General features: G+C 36.2%; 1 protein-coding gene across 2 annotated transcripts in view; it reads left to right on the forward strand.

The window, feature by feature from the left end:
- CCDC93 (coiled-coil domain containing 93) overlaps positions 1-22,604 on the forward strand; it is a 41,224-nt gene that overhangs the window by 18,166 nt on the left and 454 nt on the right. The window contains exons 12-23 of one of the 2 annotated variants that reach the window (XM_066999042.1): positions 4,416-4,532; positions 6,793-6,855; positions 7,763-7,836; positions 8,468-8,549; positions 9,859-9,930; positions 11,041-11,112; positions 11,361-11,469; positions 13,818-13,900; positions 15,834-15,871; positions 17,332-17,416; positions 18,841-18,954; positions 21,260-21,326. In XM_066999042.1, coding sequence (XP_066855143.1) covers positions 4,416-4,532; positions 6,793-6,855; positions 7,763-7,836; positions 8,468-8,549; positions 9,859-9,930; positions 11,041-11,112; positions 11,361-11,469; positions 13,818-13,900; positions 15,834-15,871; positions 17,332-17,416; positions 18,841-18,954; positions 21,260-21,313 — 963 coding nt within the window. In that variant the 3' untranslated portion in view covers positions 21,314-21,326. Of the gene's footprint in view, positions 1-4,415; positions 4,533-6,792; positions 6,856-7,762; positions 7,837-8,467; positions 8,550-9,858; positions 9,931-11,040; positions 11,113-11,360; positions 11,470-13,817; positions 13,901-15,833; positions 15,872-17,331; positions 17,417-18,840; positions 18,955-21,259; positions 22,437-22,604 lie in introns of those variants that run through there. The other variant, XM_066999040.1, reaches the window with a different exon arrangement.

Here is a 22,604-nt window from a genome sequence, read left to right on the forward strand (position 1 = left end):
TTTTCAGTGCAGAAAGCTGGCAAACAAAATTCTAGATCTGATTTTGCCATATGCCAGGACTGTGCTTACAAGATAGTGTTTTTGCTGAAGATCAATGTGCAGTTTTCTGCATTTCCCATCCTTTCTGCTGCTCTGTTAACTTGCTTGGTGAATTGTAAGGAAAGCTTCTAGTGTTGTTCCTCGTTTTCTAAAAAAAGAACGTCTTGGCAGAAAATTGTTAACATGGTTTTTATTTGCCTATCCATCACCAGCTTTTTAAGGACAGTCATTCAAAGTAGCTTGGATTTTTACTGTGCTAGAAGGATACTTGCAAATTCTCAGAGGAAGAATCCCCACACATAACAGAAGGTTTTGCTAGGAGTAGAATTGGATGAAGAGCTTGTTGCTTGCTAAAATGAGATGACTATAACTAGAGAAATGCTGTCTGAAAACTACACCTTTCAAAATGCTTGAAGAAGAAACTTTTTCAGAAGTGTTTTAAATGGTGTTTGCAAATTGCTCTCATATCATGAAGAGTTGACTTGGAATATTTCTGGACTTTTAGATTTGTATTTGACATTACTACACACCCTACACATTGGGTTGGAGTAGCATAAAATAAGCATTTCAACCATTTAGTGTGGTTAAAGTTAATTGTTCAAGGAAGATACTAAATGTGCTATTTATTAATTTCTTGGTTTGCAGAAACCCTGGAAGGTAGGGTGAGATTCTGTGATTTTTAATGTGGGTTCCTGAGACTCAGGAACGTGTCAAGGAAAAATGATGGCAAATTACATTGGAATGACTGCTAAGGATTTAAGTGGAACTTGACTGAAAACAGATTTGAACTGTTAAAAGAGTTGAAGATTGCTTTTGTTTTCCCAATGGGCTTCAGACAGTTTCAAATTGAGGCAACTATGGTGGAGTTCAGTCTCCTCTGAAGTGTATTTAGTGATAGGAGGTGGTTGAAAGTGAAGAGATAAAGTTTACTGCTACAACATTTATATCTTCATACAGAGACTCAATATTTTTTTCCTTTAAGAAGCAGGCTGTGACAGTCATTATTACTAGCCATTTATTTTGGCTGGCAGTTTATGAGCTGCAAATAGATTAGCAATACTGATGAATATAAAATAATGTAATTAATATTGAGTTTTAACTTACAAAATTTTGTCTTGCAAAGTGAGTTTCTGAATAATATTTGACTTGTTTATTTTAATTCACTAATTCTTTTGGGGGCAGTTGGAAGGAACCTGGGAGGAGTGCAAAAGTGAACCTATACCTACCTGCCAGTGGGTGGGGATACCACACGTTGACTGAAAAGTTGGAGGATGTATCTGTTCAGTCCTTTTTGTCACATGCAATTGCAATTCTTTTGAGATACAGCAGCAAATTGATAATCTTGAACAGGCAGAGACACTAATGCTTTCTTAAGTAATGTCAGCTACTGGGACAGTCTAGTAAGAGACCAGGTAACAACAAACAATGTCAAAAGCAAAGTAGTTTCTATAAGGTGTGCTTTCTTCCTTCTGTGCTGAAAGTTTTGTTTTCTCCCCTAGTTGCAAATCAGTTCCACAGTAACTGCAATGCTGTAGTGTTGCTGCAGAGCAAATCCTTTTTAATTTTCATACCAGAAAGGTTTTTCTGCAGAAACCTCTGTATGTGGTGGTTATTTCCCGGTTTCAAAAAGCAAGCTTAGCAGCCCACTTCTTGAGGCATGGCCTTTTCTTAATAAATCATCAAGAATGGTGGTGTGGAAATACATTTTTCTTTTAGGTTCCCAAGAGGTTACATATGAGGCAGAAAATACTTTTAACAATGTACTTAAAGCAGGCATGTTTTAATGATGTCATTTTAAAAGCGAAGGAAGGAGAAGGAAAGAAAAGGAAGGAGAATCTTGACACTACTGTAGGAACATTATGGGCGCATTGCGAATGTAGCTCCCATAGTAACCGATAAATTGCATCAGTAACACATGCTCTTTTGAGTTTTAAAGATCAAACCAGGGTTGATTGCCATATTTTTTCAAGAGCATGGAGCACAGGACAAGAACAGAGGTAGGTAGAATTTGATGAGGAACTGAGCGCTCTTTGTTTCTCATGTATTCAAGAGGAAAAAAAATGTTAGGACAATAAGAATGTGAATTGCCTGAAGAAGTAGAAGTTTGCAGAGACAGCAAAAACTGTTTTGACAGTGCTTCCTAAAAGAAAGGGAGCTTTAGGGTTTGGCTGTTCTTTGGGATTTATTAACAAAAATATAAAATGTTTTGTCTTTTTATATTCTTATATATTAGTTTTGTTTTATAAGGCCAACACCGAAATGCAAGAAGTTAAAAATACTTGAATAGATTGAACGTTATCAGCCTGAAACAAAAGATTAGAAGATTATGACTATGAAATAATTATAATATGCCCTACAGATTTTTTTTAAAAAAAGAGATAAAAAGAACAATTGTTTTTTGAACATCCCATCAGATCCAGTACTTCTACACACCTTTCCAAAATAAATGGACATGTTAAAACTCTGTCATAGAAGCAAGTCTAGCATTTGTCAGTTTCTGTACTGAAAAGCATTTTGCTACAGAAAAGCAGTTTAGCATAAGCTAATGTTATGATAGGCATTCTGCTTCCTTCATTGTGTGCACATTTCAAAAAGGAGAAATAGAAAATTTATAGGGTTCAGTGCAGGTTTAGAATATCATTTGCCACTACAGAGTGCCAGTTTTTAGCTTGTGATCTGTGAAGCCCCTGATACTTCATAGACTACTACAGATCTTTATGCAAGAAATTAAGCAAGCTAGTTTACCTTTTACAGTAAAATTAAATTTGTTATATAGAACTTTGCACTGTCACAGAAAAAATAGTGGTGTCTACAATCAAAAAAGTAAAAAAAAAAAAAAAAAATCAATAATGAAGTAGAATGTTTTTTTCGGTTGTCTGAAGCCACTTGAAGACTAACATGGAAACCAACAGGAAAAGCAATACTAACTGTATTCGCAAAACGTGTAAGATACATGTTGTGGTTCACTTTTAGTGTTGTAACTGAGGAGTGTGGAGGAGTATTAAGGAAAGTGAAGTAGATCACTTCCTTCAGCAGTAGGTGTTTTTAATGTCAGTATTTAATCTTGCCATGTTTTACGTCATTCCTGCCTAGTAGGCACTAGCTGAGAAGGGTGCAGTGTTGGTGTCTACTCTGCCAAGTTAAGGACTTACCCTTTCTTCATGATTGGCCTGCTCCAAGACGGGCATCAAAGGAGATTTTAGTTTGTCTTCTGCCAATTATAACACAAGTAAATTTTTCACTTCAAGTTGAGAAGAAGATAACATTTATGCCAAGTGTTTATTTGCCAATGATAACATTTATGCCAAGTGTTTATATTGCCTTCTGTGGATGAGGTGTTCTGTTGTTTTTTCTCTTGTCTTCAGAAGACCCCTCTGCCTTTCCTATACTTGTAATAGAAGCTTTGATGCTATGTCTTGAAGCCTCCACACGAGGCACCAGTATTTAGTCTCTCTGCTGCAGTTCGTGTTTGATGTATTGACTTTTACTGTGCACTGTTGTCAACAAGCTGTCATGAAAGCTTTGAGATCTTCAGCACAAGTTCATATGGATTAATATATTATTATTAATAACTATTTTACTATATTAATAATATATTAATTGCTCTTTAATCTACTGCAAATACACAATTTCTATTACAGATGTTATTCATGGTAAAGTATGTTTCTGGCAGCTTTCCCTTCAAAATTCAGAGAGAACAGGAGAGTGGATCCAGATTGTTGTCTTAATTATGTATTTGTGAGACACTTTCTTGGCAATGCAAGCACTTTTAAAGACTAGTGGCCATTGCACAGAAACACATAAAAATAAAAGCGTAGAGAGGTAAATGTAATTACCACGTTGCAATTATGTCAATCAGCATACTGCATGTAAACCAGTATTTCAGAATCTAAAGACACAAATGTTTAGGGCTTTTAAGAGTTATGGATTTACGTGTTGAGGTATGACATTGATATCTCCAATTGAAGAAGTTCAGTAAATACCACTTAAGCAATAAGATTGCTTCAGTTTAAAGGGGGGGGGGGGGGGTAGGCTGCTAGGCTGCTTTCTTTCTTTTTTTAAGAACCCTACTAGGTTTAACTGTATTGCTGACAAAACAATTAATTTGACGTGGTATGCTGTAGTATTTTCAATGAGTCTCATGGCACTTGACTATCTTACCTTACTGATACCTCTGGGATATAATTTATTTGTTTGGCTCATTTCTTATCTTGATGCAAGACAGATTGGTGAGTCGTTCTTCCTGTTGGGTAGTGGGACACAGCCCTTGATAAGGAAATATCACAAGTGTGTCCCAGTTTGGCGTTTCCTTAGCTACTGTAGAAGTAAAAAGTAATGGTTTGAGTTTCAACAGGCTTTACTACTCTTTATTTTAGCAGTCTGAGCTTTCTGCTGAGGAGCGTCCTGAAAGGCTTGGAGCTGCCCAACAGCACAGAAGGAAGGTAGCATCTCTGAATAAGCAGATCTTGCAGAAAACCAAACTCCTGGAAGAGGTAAGTATTATGTGTGTAACAAAGAAAACATTGATAAATGTGGTTGATCACCAAGTTTATGCCACCCAGAAAAGATTTGCAAGCTGTCTTCTCTACCAGCAATTTGTCATGTTCAACATCCATTTCAGCATCTCTGAACATCTTGCTTGCACATTTATTACTAAGACAATGTGCCTGGTTTCATATTAAAAAAATGAATAACCCTGTGAGGGAAAGGGGCTAGTTGATCAAAAGATGTTTTTAGTTTTGTTTGGGTTTTGTATTGTTTTGTACACCTCTTTTGGAGATGCTCTGTGTGTTTTTTCTGCATTTGACTTGATAGCTATGATGTTGAAACTGAAAACAGTCCACTGAAGAAACAAGTTAGGAAACTGCTCTTAAATATGTTTCATGCTTCTTTAGGCTGATGGGTTTTTCACTCTGTATGCCCCATCTGTCAAAACCAGTATTTTTTTAATAGTAAATAGCACTAAAATTATTATTTGCACTATAAGTTGAACGTAGGTGATGTTTGTCACAATTCCTCTTCATTCTAGAGTGAGAGGTTAGAAAGTATTATGCTATATTTATTGCGATATACTGAAATTTATTACAGGTTTTTTACTTGAATTTGTATTATTTCAACACAGTAATATGAATTTTCCATGTCTATTTCAAATACAACTTTGGTACCTGGTCAAAATGATGACTTAATGCTAGGTATTGTCAGTATTTTAATACTTAAATGCACGCTGAAGTGTCAACCTTTCAAAACTATAACATGGCCTTATGAACAGTTAAATTCTAGCTTAATTCCATTATAGGTCTATATAGGTTTATTTTTCTGTTTGTTTCTTTTTTTTCCTCACTGAAATAGGAACATAAATTACAGAGTGTGATCTTAAGGCATTTCAGAAGTGGGGAAAGTAGAAGGATATTCACTGTACCCTAAATCATTACCGTAGAGTGGAGGCAGATACAAGCACTTTGAGCTTGCCGGTTGCAGACCTGTTCCAAATTGAAAGCTGTGCTGTCATGACTGGCAACAGTTCGGTACTGCCCTGTGATAAAAGGGCATGTTCACTTGGGTTTAAGGATATTCCAGTACAGTTCTAGAGATTTGGAGTGGATGTTGGCTTGTGTCCATCAGCCCACATCCATCTGCAGTTTTTCTGCAGACAGCAGACGTACTTGAGGAATGCTCAGTTTGAACGTAGGATACTGGAACAGCGCACCACAGCTCTTGTCCTTTGCCCTTGCACTGTGAGAGCTGTTCGTGTTCTTGGAGACAATTAGCTCAAGGTGAATTTGGGGAAGGATCACCTAGGTATGTTCACATTGTAGCATTGGAGAACTGCAACAGCTAGCTCAGGTTTAAAAAACAAATTTTGATATTGCACTAGCACACTGACCTCCAGCCATGCTGTTTGTTTGATTTTTTTTTATTATTTTTTTTTGCCTAGTTGAACAGTAGGAGAGGCTGGTATATGAGCTTAGCAGTTGTAATTGGCTTTTGCAGTGGGGTGAGATAGAAGAATTTAAAATCAGTGACAGTCAAGACCTCCTTTTAAAAGGTATTTGTGAAATTCTGTCTTCAGTACTGCCAGTATTAAGTAATTTCTGGCAAGAGTTCTCATATCAAGTGGTTCTTTAATCTTTGTCTATTTTCATGAGATGTGGACTTCAGGTTTAAATTACTTTCTTTTTTAGCTAGTTAGAATTCAGTCTGTTGGTGATTTATTTGTGAAAAATACAGAAATACTAATGCAAAAAGTCTTATAAATTTGTCTGTGGAGAGGGATGATTAGAGTGAGTCACAGCTCCGTGTGGTGAATGGCAAACTCAGCCATCAGGAAAAGAGGAAAAGAAGAGGATCAGAAAGTGAAATGTGCATTTCTTTACTTGCAGTGCTTCTCTTCTCTAACCCCCGTCCTGTTTTTATTGTTAATATTTGCAGTGTTACCTTAAAATATATGGACTTTCGGGAAGGATATTTATGTAAAATTAACCTCTAAACTATTTGACAAGTGAAAGAGCCAGTGGCATTTTGGTAATAATATATATCAGGAAGGTCAGGTGGAAAGTATTTGCTGCTATTAATTAAATGTTCAGAGTTCTTGCAATAAGATATACTCACCTGATGAGGAAAGCCCCTGTTTGTGATGGCTTGCCTATCATTTAACAGACAACCATTATTAGCATCTCAAATATTGCTGTTCTCCATTACAGGTGTAATTAGCGTGAACATAGAATTTAACTCTCTTCTTTCTCTTTGTAATAGTTGCAAGCTAAATGTGCTGATCTGCAGACAAAATGTACTGAAGCAAAAAAGACATTAACCGAGGTAATCTCTTTGTTTGTCTGGGCGCTGATTCTAGCTGGATTATTTTTGAGATAATTCTTTTGAGACGTTATGTGTAGAGGGATGTATTAAATGCTGAAGATGACTGACAACTTTTCTATGTTAAGAAGGTTTTGAGGTTGTGAATAGGGTTATGATTTTTTTGTGTTATCACCCAGTAGCTTTTCTGGTCCAAAAGAAAAACTCACACGCTCTAGAATGGGAGGAAGTGGCTTTACTACGAAAAGAAAATAATGTTTATAGTGGCAACAGAGTGTATGAGTCAGTAAAAATGATTGCATGAAGTGTAATGTTAATCTATTGGATTACTTCATGGAGTTATTTTTGGATTTAGTTATTTCTGCATGTGAAGACTGCTTTTTGACATTTTATTGCTTTTAATTCTTAGATTGTTGCTCTGCTTTTTTTTATGACGATGCTTCTACATAACTCTAGATCCGAAATATCGTGAATAATAGGATTTTTTTGGTTGGTTGGTTGTCTTTTTTCTTTCAGTGGGAAGGATTACAGACATAGTAAAGGGATTGAACTAAACATTATGGTCTGAAAGAGAAAGTTGTATCTGATTTTACTGTCTGATCTCGTATGTCAACTGTGGAACCCTCTTCCAGTTGTGAAATGTCATTATGACTGGATTTTGTTCTTCATAAGTCCCTGCAGTCCTGCTCAAATTCAGCGCTTAGATCTTTATGTTCTGTGCCTTGTATTACCAGCATTTTGGTTGTACTCATGGGTTGCTGGATGGCATGGTTACTGCCTTACCCCATGCTCCAACGGAATATAGAATAGTTAAGATGAGCATATTGAAGTCACTTGGCACAATGTAGGGGACAATCATGTTTTTTATTTTAAAAGTGTATCTTACAGAATTATTATTTATAACCCTTAGGTCAAGAGTTATAGTGAAAAGCTGGACAAGGAATTGGCGGCTTTAGAAACTATAGAATCCCAAGCAGATTCTAGGTAAGTGTTTTTCCTTCTTTTGTGGCATTTGAAGTTCTTAAAAATGATGGTTTTAAAACCAAGTAATTGAATATTTCTAGCTTTTTTCAGCCTAAACAAATAATTAGAATTTAAACAAGTACATTTTCCGGCTTCCTTCCAAAAACAGCAAAAGATTGTCTTATTATTAAGTCTGAGTGAAAAGTGTCAATACGTAGCTGAAAATAAACGTAGATGCTTAAATATAATACAAGCAAAAGAATACTAAACACAATTGAAATGTATATGAGGCCTTCCTGTTCTTATTTTCTTTATATTTGAAGTCTTCATCTTGCATAAATTATGGTACTCTTTCAAAACTTCCACAACAATGAGGCGAGAGCATTGCAAAATCATCAAAATATTTAGGGTAATACCATGTTTTATTTTGACCATATCACAGAATAGTCTAGGTTGGAAGAGACCTTCAAGATCACCCAGTCCAACCTCTGACCTAACACTAACAAGTCATAGTAATATTTGGATTTATAATTTACATGGATTTTATTGGAAAAGTGTATAGAACTAAGCTTATTCCTGTATCTTTTAGTTCTCAATCTGTTTAATTTAAAAACTAAAAAACTAATGCAGTTTGCTGGATCTTCAAATTTAGCATATTACAGAATCTGCGAGCACTGGTGGCCATGAATGAGAACCTCAAAAGTCAGGAGCAAGAATTCAAAGCACATTGTAGGGTAAGTTTTGATTTTTTTATATAATGCTTCTTTACCAAGCTTTAAATGTATGCTTATACTTCTTCCTGCTTTGTCCTTTCTTCCCCTCCCTGCCATTTACTGCTTTTTACAGGTTCATATTAAATACTGCCACTAGTTTGATTTTTTGCAGAATTATGGACAGTTGCCCAATTCTGCAGTGTATCATATCTACAACGAGGCTGTCAACCAAGAAGGTTGGAACTGAACTAACCAGAAGGACTCGCTCCCTGCTATGAGGCAGGGAGCTACAAGGAAGGCAGGCAGGGCATCTGAAGTAGTGTGGCCTTCAATGTTTTGTTTTGCCAGGGGTCTTTGTTAAAAGGCAGTTTCTAGATAAAACGCCAGATCAGCCCTGTACTGTGGCTCTTCCTGTTCCCTTCCCTGTTCTGCCACATCTGGAGATGTGGCAACAGGGATTACAAATAGATAATAATATTACAATAAATCTAAGTTTGAGATCAGGCTGTACTAGATACCATCTGTGCTATTCACAGCCTGAAACACGTTCTGTCGTCTTGGACGAGCAGTGACCTGAGAAGCACAGTGCACAAGAGGAAGGCGTCTTGAAAGTCCCTAGCTTTGGAGCAAACCACCGGAAGAGACAGAGATTGAGATAAATCTATTACAGTTTTCAGAGTAGAGTTTCAGTTTTACTGCTTAATTACAGTGTTTTGCTGCCATGTTTACTGCTGTGTTTATGGGCTGCTTAGAAATATGATCAGAGAGAATTGTTTCCTTCTCTTCTGTTTAAACAGTGTTAGATCAAATTTAATGGAACGAAAAAAAAGTAAAAAGACACACTGCCTGTGGCAGATACTGAGTATAGAAACCTCATTTTCCCCAAACATACCGTTTTGGAAAGCTGTAAAGGATCCTGATGGAAACGACCTTACAACTAACTTTGTTCATTCATTAGTGTGAATACCACGTGTTGTGGTTCTGTGTCATGCTATTGCTATTGTAATATTTCTTTACTTCCTTAGTTTCTCATTTTCTATGTCACTCATTAGTTGTTTCAGCTGGCTCTAGTATATTTGTAAGTAAGAAATATATCTGTTCTTTTGTTTGATAAAAGCAGGCATTCAATTTTATGCAATGAGTAATAATGGGTGCCTTACCCCTGGGCAAGGAATGCTGTTTAATCTTACAAATTCTAAAATAAAATATGTTGTCAGTGCCACAGTTTTGTTACAGGTCTATGGCATCAAGCCTCCTGCCATCCCCTTTTAGGAGAGGTCTCAATTAAAAGCAACATAAGTTCCTCTCTTTTTTTTTTTTTATTTTGTAGGAAGAAATGGAGCGTCTTCAACAAAATATTGAGAATCTGAAAGCTGAGGCAGCGGAAAGTGGGGAGGAAGAGGTAAATATCAAATGTGTTAATTGTTTATTTTCAGTTTGTGTTTTAAAATGCTGGTTTAGGTCCTTCTGACTTTGGCACATTCTGGTAAGAAAATCTGTTGCAATCTCTGAAAAATTCTATTTTCTATCACTGGTAAAGCCACAATTCTGGCTAATAAACAGAGAAGTGCAGTAGACTGAAAATCACTGTAGTATTCTTTATTCTTTTTGCTAGAACCCATGGGGCTAACTCATAGATGCTTTCATCCCCTTTCATTTCATCTTTGTAGCAGCAGGGAAGAATCTCAACATGTTAAGAGTTGTGCATATATTTGACAAAAACAAGTCTTCCTCAGAAAGCATGTTTGTTTTGGTTGTCTTTTTTTTTTCCTTAAAAGTGGATTTATTTGAGGGATGGAGGCACGGGTTTTTAGTGGCTCAGTGCATTGTATGCAGTGAGCAGCTGTCGGAAGCTAGGTTTTAGTGCAAGTGCATCCAGACCGAAGGCAGTGAATAACAAATGAACAGAAAACGAAGAGCTTGACTCGCTTGTATTTTCAGTGAGTAAACATTTGGTGTATTTGTGTGTCTAAAATGAGGTAGATTACAAGTTCCATGATGCTGCTGTCCTTCTGAACACAGTGTGTAAAAATGAAAACATAAACCTCAGTTGTAAGTTTTTAAAGAAGGAAAAAAAAGAATCTTTAAAACTGCAATCCAGAAAATGTAGGACACATCTCAGAGGGTTTATGTTCTGTCCTGGGCCTTGTTTATCCTTAACCCTGCCAATGAATCAAAGTATAAACATTTGGACAAGTGCAAAGAATCTTTTGATAGGTGTCTTCATTTTGTGTGACTGTAGCAAAGCAGTGGGGAAACACTATCAACAAATCTTAAAAGCTAAAATACCAGTATTAAAATTATCAAAACACACTTCTTTACAGTAAAAATCTGCATTTAAAAAAATGACGACTTTTTATGAATCATCTTTAAAAAAGCAAATGGTTGTGTTTTAGTGGGAGCCATTAAATGGAAGATACAAATATAGAAAACAAACCAATCTGCACATTTTTGTAATTGTGCTCTCATTTGTTGCTGTAATACATAGTTGTTTTGGGTTCTCAAATTCTAGGAGCCGAATAAGCTTATAGACCAGCAGTACAAAACTGAGAAAGATAAACTTCAAAAGATCCGGCTATTATTGGTAAGTCTTCATAAATTGGACAAAATTACTTGTGTTTTTCTTACCTTGTCACTTTTAATACCTCTCTTCTTGTTGTTTTAATTAAAAAAAAAACAAAAATCAGTTACAAAATAATATTGAGCCTCAGCCAATACTTTTTTTAAAAAAATTGATTATTTAGTAACAAAATATTGCTGGGGGGGCTTCATCCATTTTAAGAAAAGAACGAGAAGAGGCTTTGTTTTCTCCCCTCCTAACTTTCTATTCAGGCACGAAGAAACAGAGAAATAGCGATTTTACAGCGCAAGATTGATGAAGTACCCAGCCGAGCTGAGCTAACACAATATCAGAAGAGATTTATTGAACTTTACAGTCAGGGTATGTATATCAAGCAGGAACATTCTGCTGAAAGCTAAAGCCCTGGAAGGAGGGTAATTGCATTTTAAGCTTATGGAGTGTAAAACAGCGCTTGCTAATTCTGAGGAGTTTAAGGGTCGTTTGATATTCACATTATACAACCTATTTTCAAGGTTTTATAAGCTGGCTATAAGAATTCTCCTGTGGGTGAAACTTGATACATGAGGTCTTGGGAGTAAATTCTGGCTGCAACAGGTTCAGTTGTATAGTTAAATGACCAATGATTTTAGAAATTCCTTAATCTATTTATAGACGAGGTTGCTATAAATTTAAGTCATGCTTCATTAATTGCTCTTAACATTAGATAGTTTGGTTCAGAATCAGATGTCAACAAAAATAATGCCAAGTAAAGACAAGAACTTCAAAGAAAACAAGGCATTGTTTATTTCATTTTTGATTTATAAATATCCTGCAATATCTTGTTAGGATCAGAGTACAAGTTACCTTCAACTTCTTTTAAGATAAGTTATAAAAAGTGGGCATTTGCCTGGTTGACTGTTTGGATAGCGATGTGTTTGCTGCGCATGGTATGGAGCATGCAAACTGAATAAAATTTTGAAGTTGTTCTATCAAACTGACAATGGACCGGCATACCTACTGGTGTGTATTTAGTGTAGCCTGTATAATGGCATAAGCTAAAATATATTTCTCTGTAGAAGAACTAGCTAGTATTTTAAAGATACTTTGCATTTATTATATACAGGTGCGAACGAAGCTCTTGAAGGTTGAGCAGTTCTAAAATTGTTATTTAACTTTGATTCATATCCATTGTTTTTAAGTCACCTCTAGTTGTATAGTCACATGCTATCTTCCCATGTGCATTATCTAGCTCAGTGCATGGAATAGGTGTGCTTCTTTAGTGAGTGCAAATCCAGTTCTTTTCTCCCCTTGCCCCCCATTTGCTTTTTATGTGCTATGCAGTTTGTTTAATCAAGTCCAGCATCTACCTGCTCAGAAGATGGAGGCTTCGTTTATATATGAAGGACAGGAAGATTAAGGAGATTTGTGGAACCTTGGGTGCAGATTTAAGAGGCTTTGAATCTTACAGGACTGTTTTCTGTAGTGCAAAATATGTGTGGTAACTTAGGATAACACCGGGCTTGGTCTCCTGGCCAGGAACCTGTACTGCTCAGGCTAAGCTTCTGGAAATTTGAGCTGAAAATCTCTTGCAAGTCTTTCTGTGAACTGTAGCATAGTCTTTTAGAGTTCTTGCATTTGACCAGATTCAGGAGATCTTCAGTGTAGACAAAAACTGTTTTTTGGACTTCTGGGTCCAAGGCATGGTGGACAAGACAATCTTCAGAGGTGCTTTCTGACTTCAGTGGTCCTGTACTGAAATGCTTTTAAGTTCCAATATTCGCTTTCTTAAACTGTATAAACCAGAGTGAAATCATCCTCATGTATATCTGACTTACTCATGAGCTCTGGAATAATTTTCATTAAATCATTTGATCTTTATAAACATGTACTTTTTTTCAGTTCAGGATTCTAGGCTGCTTAATATAATCATGGTAACTTTTGCCAGCTGTCCTTCTCAATTGAACTTTTTCCCTTGAGAATCAAAAGTGTCTTAGATTTCCTTAGTCATTGAAGAACTAAAGAATAGACTTCAGAGACCTGAGTATCAATCATCATCTTGTGGACCCAAAGGGGAAAGAGTGTCTGAGCCTTACCTTCTGCACTGAGCTGTGAACAGCATCTGCTATAATCACCTAAAATAGATGGCATTATTTGAAAAAAAATGTTTTTTTTTAATTCTATCAGCATGCATATGTTGTAAGAAGAGAAAGGAGGCTTTCAAACAGTAAAACCTTTCTTGTGCATTGTGCACGTTTGTACCTTGAAAGATACAGTTTAATGCACTCCTTTTTTCCATGCAATGCTGTCAGATTACCCATTCCCTTTCTGTGCCCCTGCACTCCCCCTTCCCACCAATGTGCCAGCTAGGCCAGGGCAACTGTTAGCAGCACAGCAGCCTCCGTGGTGTGAGGTTAAAGTTCACGAAGGAAGGATGAACAGGTATTGGTAAGGAAGCACAGCTGATAGTGCCAGTGTGCGTTTGTGAAACGGACTGTCAGCAGCTGGGCTGTAATTTAGACACTGAGCTGTGTTGTTCTGGAGCCCAGTTATCATAAAATCCGATAGCTGTGAATGCTGCTGAAGATTTACATGCAGAGGGAATATTCTTCCAGAATGTATTATTGTCTGTGTTCCGTTATTGATAATTGTATATTATAACAAGCCTACAAAGTATTTTTACAGGTTCCATTTCACCCCATTTATTATTCTACCCTTTTTTTTCTTTGCAGTCTCAGCAACTCACAAAGAAACAAAACAGTTCTTTACTCTTTATAATACACTGGATGATAAGAAAGTATATTTGGAAAAGGAGGTAAGAGAATGTTACTATTGTTTTCTAAATATTCAGTCTATGGAGAAGATAGGGAAAGCTAAGTAAAAACTACTTAGTCAGCCATGTCAGAGCAGGGTCAGCAGTCTTTGAGAGTAAAATTGAGACAATGAGTTCATAAGAACATTTCTAATGTTGAGGTGGAAGTGGTCTGTGTTGTAAAAAGTGCTGTTGTTAATACAGCATGTTTAATCTGCTTACTGTGCTCACAAAACACAAGTAACATTTGATTAGCAAATATCTTTGTCACAGGACCAAATTACCCTGTTTCTCTCTTCTTGGTTAACCTAACCAACCCATCTCTAGTAACTCTGGAAAGCAAATTCCACCTGCTGGCTTGCAGCATCATTTGGTTCTCAGTGTCTCAGTGAAAGGTTTCTGCTCATATGGTTGTTGGTTTCAATCATAGTTTTTAAAATACTTTTTAAAAACATAGTTTTTAAATGTTTTTAAAATCATTTTTTTATTATGTCTTTGATTTTTGGGGTTTATCCACTAGCTTTACTGTTCTGCGTTGTAACACAAGTGTTACTGTGCAGTAGTTGTGCTGTGCTACCTCTTATTACTTGAATGTTTTGTGGTATAAACTGCATAATTGCATTATTAAAAACAAACTTTCAAGGCAGGGATGTGGGTTTGGCAAGTGTTGATGAATCATGCAGTGATTTCTTTGAGTAACAGGCATTTTTAAGCTTCACAGCTTCTTTGGAATCTGCTCAGAATTTGTTTGAATTTTTCATAGTGAGGTCACGAACAACTGTGGCTGCTGCCATGTATCACCTATTGCTCTCTCATTTATATCAAAGATCTTGGATTTAAGGGAAGTCAGTTTAGCTTTCTGTGGCAGTGGGGCAAATGCTTCTGTTTGCAATGCTTAGGTTTGTTTAGTAAAGAACGCTTAAAAGTACTCATCAAAAGGAGAAACTGCTCGGAAGGTTTAACCGCAGGAGACTTGTGAGAAGTACTGAAAGCCGAAGGGATCGCATTAATTGCTGCTGCTTTGTGAATTTTAGTGCCCTCAGCGATGTTTAGAAAGCAAGAAAAAAATGCATGGTTTAATCTGCACAGCGCGTTTATACCAAGAGCAACAAAATACTTTACTAATGTTACAAATTCTTATGTCTGTACTGTTTAAGTGCAATGTTAGTATCTTCGTAACAGTAGCTATGCAAGTGAAATGCTGTTTTCTACTTCTTAGAAGTTCATCTTTAAACAGACTGTGAAATATGTAGAGGTGAAGTGTGTAACAATACATGGCTTTATGGAAGCCAGTAAAACTGACCAGCACAAAGAATACAGTGCAGAAATTTACCTGTTCTGCACTGCTTGGTTAGGCTGTGTGGTATTAGGTGTGGCTTTGTGGTGAGCCTGACCGGCTCCAGTCTCTAAAGCAAAAGGTTTTCTATTAGTTTTTATTTTTTAAGACATTTAAGTGAAACTGTTTTGCTTTGACACTGCAACTAGGACTAAGTATGCTACTTTAATATAGCTATAACATATGCTTGTGCACCATCACAGTTGAACACTGGACAACTACCTGTAAGCTTCAACACATTTAAACAGCTCTTTTACTTCATTGCTTTAGTTTAGAAAGCTGTCCTGCACGAATATGTGATTCTGTAATATTCTCAGTGGTATAACTGGGCATCAGTAAAAACTAAAAATCTCAATTTTGATCCAAGACTTGCTGCTGCCTTCTGTGGTTCCTCCACTAGGACAGATGTCACTTACAAAGACGTATTGTGGTTCCTTTTTCAAAAAGACGCTCAGGATTTCATACAGCTGACTGCTTGTCAGGGAAGCCTTGATACCAGTCCATTTTTAGATCTGAATTTCATGTTATTGTCTGTGAAAACTCAGAGTAACATCAGAAAGGACAAATGTATATTTTCTTTTTTTTTTTTTTAATTCACAGGTTAATTTACTAAATTCTATTCATGACAACTTTCATCAGTAAGTAATGGTCATTTTTCTCTTGATAGTTGCAGTGGGTGGTGTGGTTGTTTGGGAAAAATGGGAGGGGGCATGAGTTAGTGTAAAAATTTGTTAGAATATTTTATTAACTTAAACGGTTTAATAAAATAGCTTATTAATTCTGTTTAAGCCAATGTTTGGGGAATCACAGACTTGAAATTACTTAACTTTTATAGTCAACATATGTTTTTAATATCAGGCTGTTCGGTTGCAGTTGTGGAAAGAAATCATTCAGTCATAATTTTCCTGGCATTAATTGAAGTATTTTTCTTCATTTTGTGAGTTTGTGGTTATTACATTATGTACAAAACATTAGGCTCGAACATATTTCAGACATGTTTATTATACACTAACTCTGTATTTAAAGGTTTTGATGAAGTGTGAAGTCTTTAGGTAAAATCATGGTTCCCTTGGAAGTTTAAGGTCGAATATCAGTCTGTGATGCAGCCAGCATTTGTTCCTCTGTGTTTTGGTTTTTTTTTTGACTTTGGGGGCGGGTGGGGGAACTCCATTGTGATTTTTTTTTTGTCACAACAGTACAGTGCAATAGAGTCATGGGGGAGGATATGGCCTCATAAGTTATAAACATTTTTTTCTGTTATATCTCTTTATAATTCTGTTGTGAAATTGTTGTGAAATTGTTTTTTTCTTATAGAGTAATTAATGATCTCTGTAATACTATACACCTGTGCCTTTTTGTGTTTGGTCAGAAGTTTTGAGCTTTGTGATGTTTTTTTCCTATTATCCGAAATTCTAATTACAACTAAAACAACAACAAAAAATCCACACCAGCACAAAAAAAAAATAAATTAGGTATTTCAAATGTTATCCTTTGCAGCAGGGATCATAGATCTGTTTTGCTCGGTGATAAGATTTTTGATATTCTGTCCAGTCATTAGAAACCAATTCTTTAATTGACAGCTGTGTTTTGGATTGTTTTTATTGATGGTTGGGTGTGGGGTGGCATTTTCTTTATTTTGTTTTCCTTAATCTGTTCAGAAGTGTTTCGGGGCCTGTAACATATCTTGGCCTCTTCCTGTTAGGGCATAAATTATTATTATTATCTTTTTTAGAATATTTACTGTTCTAGTCCTCTACTCACCTTCTTTATATTCTAATCAGCTGCCTTTATTATAAGTTTGTGCTCTTGGTTAGTTAATAGTAGTTCATTATTTATTACAACACATAAGAGAAAGGAACAGATGCAAGCTGTCAAGGAAAATGTTTGCGATGAGCTCTGTAGTCTGTTCCCATCTCTTTGATGGTTTATACCAGCTGAAGATCTGCACTGTACTTGAAATCATTGATTAAAAAGATGAGTTTTTTACAAAGGATATTAAGCAATGTGAGTACTTGGACATGGGTAAATACGCAAGGTAATTGTAGATGAGACACAGTGTCCCACATCCCTATCAGTTATTATCTTTTTTTCTTTCCAGAGCAATGGCATCTTCTGGTTCTCGTGAGCAGTTCTTACGGCAGATGGAACAGATTGTGGAAGGCATCAAACAGAATCGAATGAAGGTCAGAGACTCTTCTCGCTTTCTCTTCTAGAACCTGGGAATTATTTCAGAAAAGCCTCTTGGTTAAAAACTATGAATGCAGGAATTCACTGTATGAGGTGCAAATTAAGGAAGCAACTAACAAGTATTGTCTCTTTCACATCCATAACAAACAGTTCACCACTAAAATGGTAATGGACAGAGTAGAAGAGAGATAGGAATCTTGTACCCCTAAACTTTGTTACTGGCAGTGTAGTGACTTAGGTCTTTGAAACAGCTGGTTCAAATATCTCACTGATATCCCTGAAGTTGATAAGAATTTTTTTCCATTTGGACTGCATAAGCACAGCCCAGGCCTATGTCAGACCCACTTTCTGGATTTAACCTGATTTAGAAAAGACTAGATGTTGCTGCTGAATACACAGCCTCAGTGGAATTGTGTTAAGTGGGCTTGGGGCAATGCACGCACACAAAGCAAGCATGAGGTTCAACAGCTACTCTAGCTGAAGCCGTCCATGGATTTATTTGCATACAATGGGGTAGTTTTAAGTACCTGGTTATAGCAGTTACTAATTTGTAATTATTGTGTTGTTCTACTTTCTATTCATATGGAAATAGATTTATATACCATTAAGGGGCTTTGAGATGGTTTATCCCGTAGAGCCAGGAGATTCTTGGTAGTGGATTATAGTCGTTCATTTGAGTTGAAATGGAAGTATGGTGCACTTCAAATCAACATATACCAGAGTATGTACTGAAAAAGCCGTCTTTCCAGGTAAAAGGCTGTTTTATCTTAATAGCTAAGCAGAAACTTCGGATATAAAATGCAATAATTACGTGTATATAGGAAAAAAATAGGATGGAATGCAACTCAAGCTGTCATAAAGCCCTCTGCACTACCAAACTTGTAAAAACATTGACTATAGACTACTGTTTTGGAGAACATTGTTTTCAAAGAGGACAAAGGACAGCAGAATAGTGATGATGCTGTTGTATGTATGGGTCATCTTTCTGTTACCAAGGCTGACATAACGAGTGAGTCAAGGTCAAACTCAGATTATGAAAAGACTTCAGAACAGTGCAATTCCAACGAGCGTAGATGAGCTTGAAGATAATTACACTTATTTTGGAAGAGTGACATTCTCTTGACTGCTGTAGCAAGCAACTGCAGGAAATTGAAACTGCCTAGGAGTTCATTGTTTTGAGGAGTTCATTGTTTTGTTTTCCATCTTGACCTCCATTATGCAGACAGAAATGAATAACAGCACAATAAGTCAAAGGAGTGAAAGCAGACCAAGAGCTCTGTGCTGTTCTTCGGGTTCTTAAAAATGAACTCTTAAATCTTCGAAGTCCATTAAAATCATCAATTGTTTCTCACACTTTATGTGCATATGTGTGCATTCCTTATACAGTAAGTGACCTTTTTTCCTTCCTATATACTTACAGATGGAAAAGAAGAAGCAAGAAAACAAAATGCGAAGAGATCAGTTGAATGATGAATACTTGGAGCTTCTAGAGAAACAGAGGCTTTACTTTAAAACAGTGAAAGAATTTAAAGAGGTAAGAATGTTTTGGTTTTTTTTGCTAATGTAAGCTGATGAGTATTTGAACTGATAAAGAATTGCTTAAGAAGTTCTGCTCAGATACACTGATTGTTTTCAAGTGTGTTATAAACCTTGCTTATGTTTAGGAGCAAAGGAGCAAATTTCTAAATACATGGATTTGTCTAGAACTTTAAAAAAAAAAAAAACAACTTTCTGCATTTCTCTATTTTACCTCAAGAGTTAAATAACAAAAAGTTAGCTGTCTGAGGAAGCTGCCAATCTCATTTTGAGAAGGAGCTTTGTAGTGCTACCTAGAAATGAGCAGCATTTGTGTTGTGGGAATGGATGAATAGCTCTCTCCTCATTAGCAGAACTGTGAAATTTTTCTCTTTTTTTGCAAGGCTCATGATGTAGTTCATTGCTGTATTTCTACTCAATGAGAATGTAGAAGGCAACAAATGGGTCTGCAACAGCAAATGCTTTCATTAGGTATTGGGGGCAGGCAGCACCTGACTTGCTGGTACATTAGGGACAGTTCTAGCAACTACCTGGAGACAAGGTGGGATTTCTGGTGGAACATCTGCCTGACTGACTGCTCTCACTGACATCAGTGGCAGCAGAGGCAAATCCAAGTTGTTTCATTTCTCAAGAGTGAATTTGAATAGCTAGTTTAATTAATCCACTAATAGTATTCCAAAAAGTAAGAATGGATTTAGGTTTATTAATGCCATGACAGCTAATAAGAGCTATTGTACTTCCTTAAACTTACAGTATATAACATGTATCTTTCGGATGAGGTTTTAGGCCTTTGAGGCACCACAATAATGGGAAGGAAGGAAGGAAAATTGGTGGAATTGAATTTATGTCCCTCCTACTTAGGAGTAGACAGTGGAAGCAATTCAAATAGTTTATGCCATCTTGAAACAGACATGCAGGATTGCTCTTTGACACTTGTTGCTTAAAAATTCCATAAAACTGGGGTAAGACACAGAAGCCCAGTATTCAGGTAAGAAAACTGACTACATAGTAACTTAAGAGCTTTGTTAAAGCCTGTCAGCGGATGAAGGAGTGGGTTTGGATGTTTGCGTTGCTTCTGTTTTTCTGCACTTCATTAAAAAAAAAAAGTCAATTCAAGATTTTAAGGCTTCTAAACATGTGTAGGCTTTAATGTCTACTGACCCATTTTGGCTTGACTTAGGCATTTACTTGTGCACAAGTGTTCCTTACAATGCTTATTGCACCATGTTAACAATGTCTCTTGGTGTGATTCTTCATGTGATTCTTTAAGTTTTATTCTGAAAAATTCCTTTGTCACTGATCAGCAAGCACCACTCCACGTTACATGGGAAGTACTAGTTTGTTACTGAGTAAGCTGTATATTCAGGTCTCCAAGTGGAATCCTGGAGATCTCCAGGATCCTCCTTGAGATCTGTGAGCAGCAGCTAGGTATGTGTGAGTAAGGGAGGGAATCCAGAATCTTTGTAGTCCTAAATACTTTTAGGGACCAGCCTTGTTTTCTAACCCCTGTCAAAGGACTGATTAATACTTCATTGATTTAGCCTTGCCTGAGTTTATCATAATGTGCTTCTGTTAATCACTGTCTCCATGATAATAAATGAAAGTAGTGCTGCCAGGCGAAATTGTTATTGGCTTCAGGAGTTTGGGGGGAAAGAAGACTTTCTGGTTTATTTTGAGAACTCCTTCCTTATTTTGAGGCTCCTTCCTGTTCTGGATGGTACACTCTGGGAGATTGACAGACTGTTCAGCTACTTTTCTGACAGAATTTTGCATCCTCTTTGTAGAAGTTAGGTGGATTTTTTTTTTAAACAATAAATAAGCCATTTGGCTTCCTTGCCTTGTGAGACACCTTCAATCTTGCTATCCTTAAAAATAAATAGTGGTTGTGGTGTTGAAAACTGATGGTATGTACCTATGTAAATATATTTCTTGACTTGGAGTTATTCCGTAAAAACTGACTTTTTTTTTTTGCAAACTGTCTTGTGAATTTTTAGATCACTTAAAAGTAATCTCAGTTTCAGATTTATTCAATTTATAAATAAATAGGTGGATATGCTTTAACTACTTGTAACCATTTTAGACCAATGGTCTAGCAGCATTCCTTTTGGCGTGTATGTTGTAAAGTTTAACGAATGTCCTATTGGAATACGTTTATGGATGAATCAGAATTATCTTCCTTACTCATTCCAGGCTACTCTGGATTTTGGAGATCTTTCAAAATTAGAGAGTTTGGTTTACTGATGTGAAGATCTAAGTAATAGAGTTGAGAGCTACTACCTAACTTGTTTCCTTTCTGTTAACAGGAATGTCGTAAGAATGAAATGCTGCTCTCCAAGCTGAAAGCTAGCTCCTCCTGAACGTCTCCAGCTGGTGAAGTTTTATACATGATTGTTCAGTCCATACATCAAATCTTTTTTGTGAAGTGACAGTTAAAAATGCAATTGTAGATATATATATATATATACATAAAAAAATATATATATACAAAAAATATATATATACAGACACAGCTGTAAAGTCTGGGTTTCTTTTCAGCATGTACTCTTTTACATTCCTTCATCAAACGGCCATGTTACTCATTATTGCCTCCACTACACAGTAAAGAGTTAATGCAGTACAGCAAAATAGAAATTATTTATTTGTTTGTTTTTCACAGAAAGAACAATTAAGATGGTTTTTATTTGGGTTTTAACACTGAAGTACATCAAAACTCTGGAATAAGTAGATATGGACTGTTTAATATGTCCGGTACCATAAGATGAGCACTGCAGGATGCAATAGCTTGTAAATTTTGGCCAAAAATAAGCATAAAAAATGGTTCTTGAAACTCTTCACCAGCTAATAACTCCATATTACTTTAATTTACACTCCTAGCTATAGATAAAATTCCAAAGGATAAAAATCAGTTTCTAATGGTTGACAAAAGAAAATGGAAACTTACCTTGGATAATTCCTCATGTAAAACTATAGATCTATATTTTTATAAAGTCTAGCTGTTGTATAAATTTCTTTGAAATTCCATTTTTATATATAGAGTATGTGCTTGTTAAATTAATAGATCCAGGAAAAAAAAACCCTAATCCCTAGGACCATCGCATTATCCCTAGCTGGGATGAAAATCAAAGTCTGTGTCAGCTGTAACATAGGAAGATAAAGATTCAGACTTTCTACTCAAATGAACTGATGTTCACCTTTGAAGACAACAACCTATCTACCCTGCTGAAGATTTGTCCTTGAAAGTTTAGAAACTTTGTGGAACACTTTCTGAAACACTTTTATATCTGTATATACAGTATTTTATAATTCAAGCAGTTGCTTTTTGTACTTAACATCGGGATTTTGGACTGACTTAATGTACATCACATATTTTGTTCAGGAAAAGGAAAACCACATTCTTCTTCCCCAATAACATTTACACTGCTGTTAGATTACTTTCTATGGCAGCACATACAAAATAAAAAGATGTTTAGAATCCACTGACCTTCTGCTATTGTTTTTGAGGTGGCACTTTAGGCCATGTTAAAGGGCAGCTTTAGAAGCCTTAATATGCTTTTGAATTACAAGTGCATTAAAAGATGAATTCTGTAAATGTAGTATTTTGATATTCAGTCTTAGAAATGCTTTCATGTGTCACATAGCATTCAGTAA

The sequence above is a fragment of the Anser cygnoides genome, chromosome 6 (genome assembly GCF_040182565.1).
Source record: "Anser cygnoides isolate HZ-2024a breed goose chromosome 6, Taihu_goose_T2T_genome, whole genome shotgun sequence".
Classification (NCBI taxonomy): Eukaryota; Metazoa; Chordata; class Aves; order Anseriformes; family Anatidae; genus Anser; species Anser cygnoides.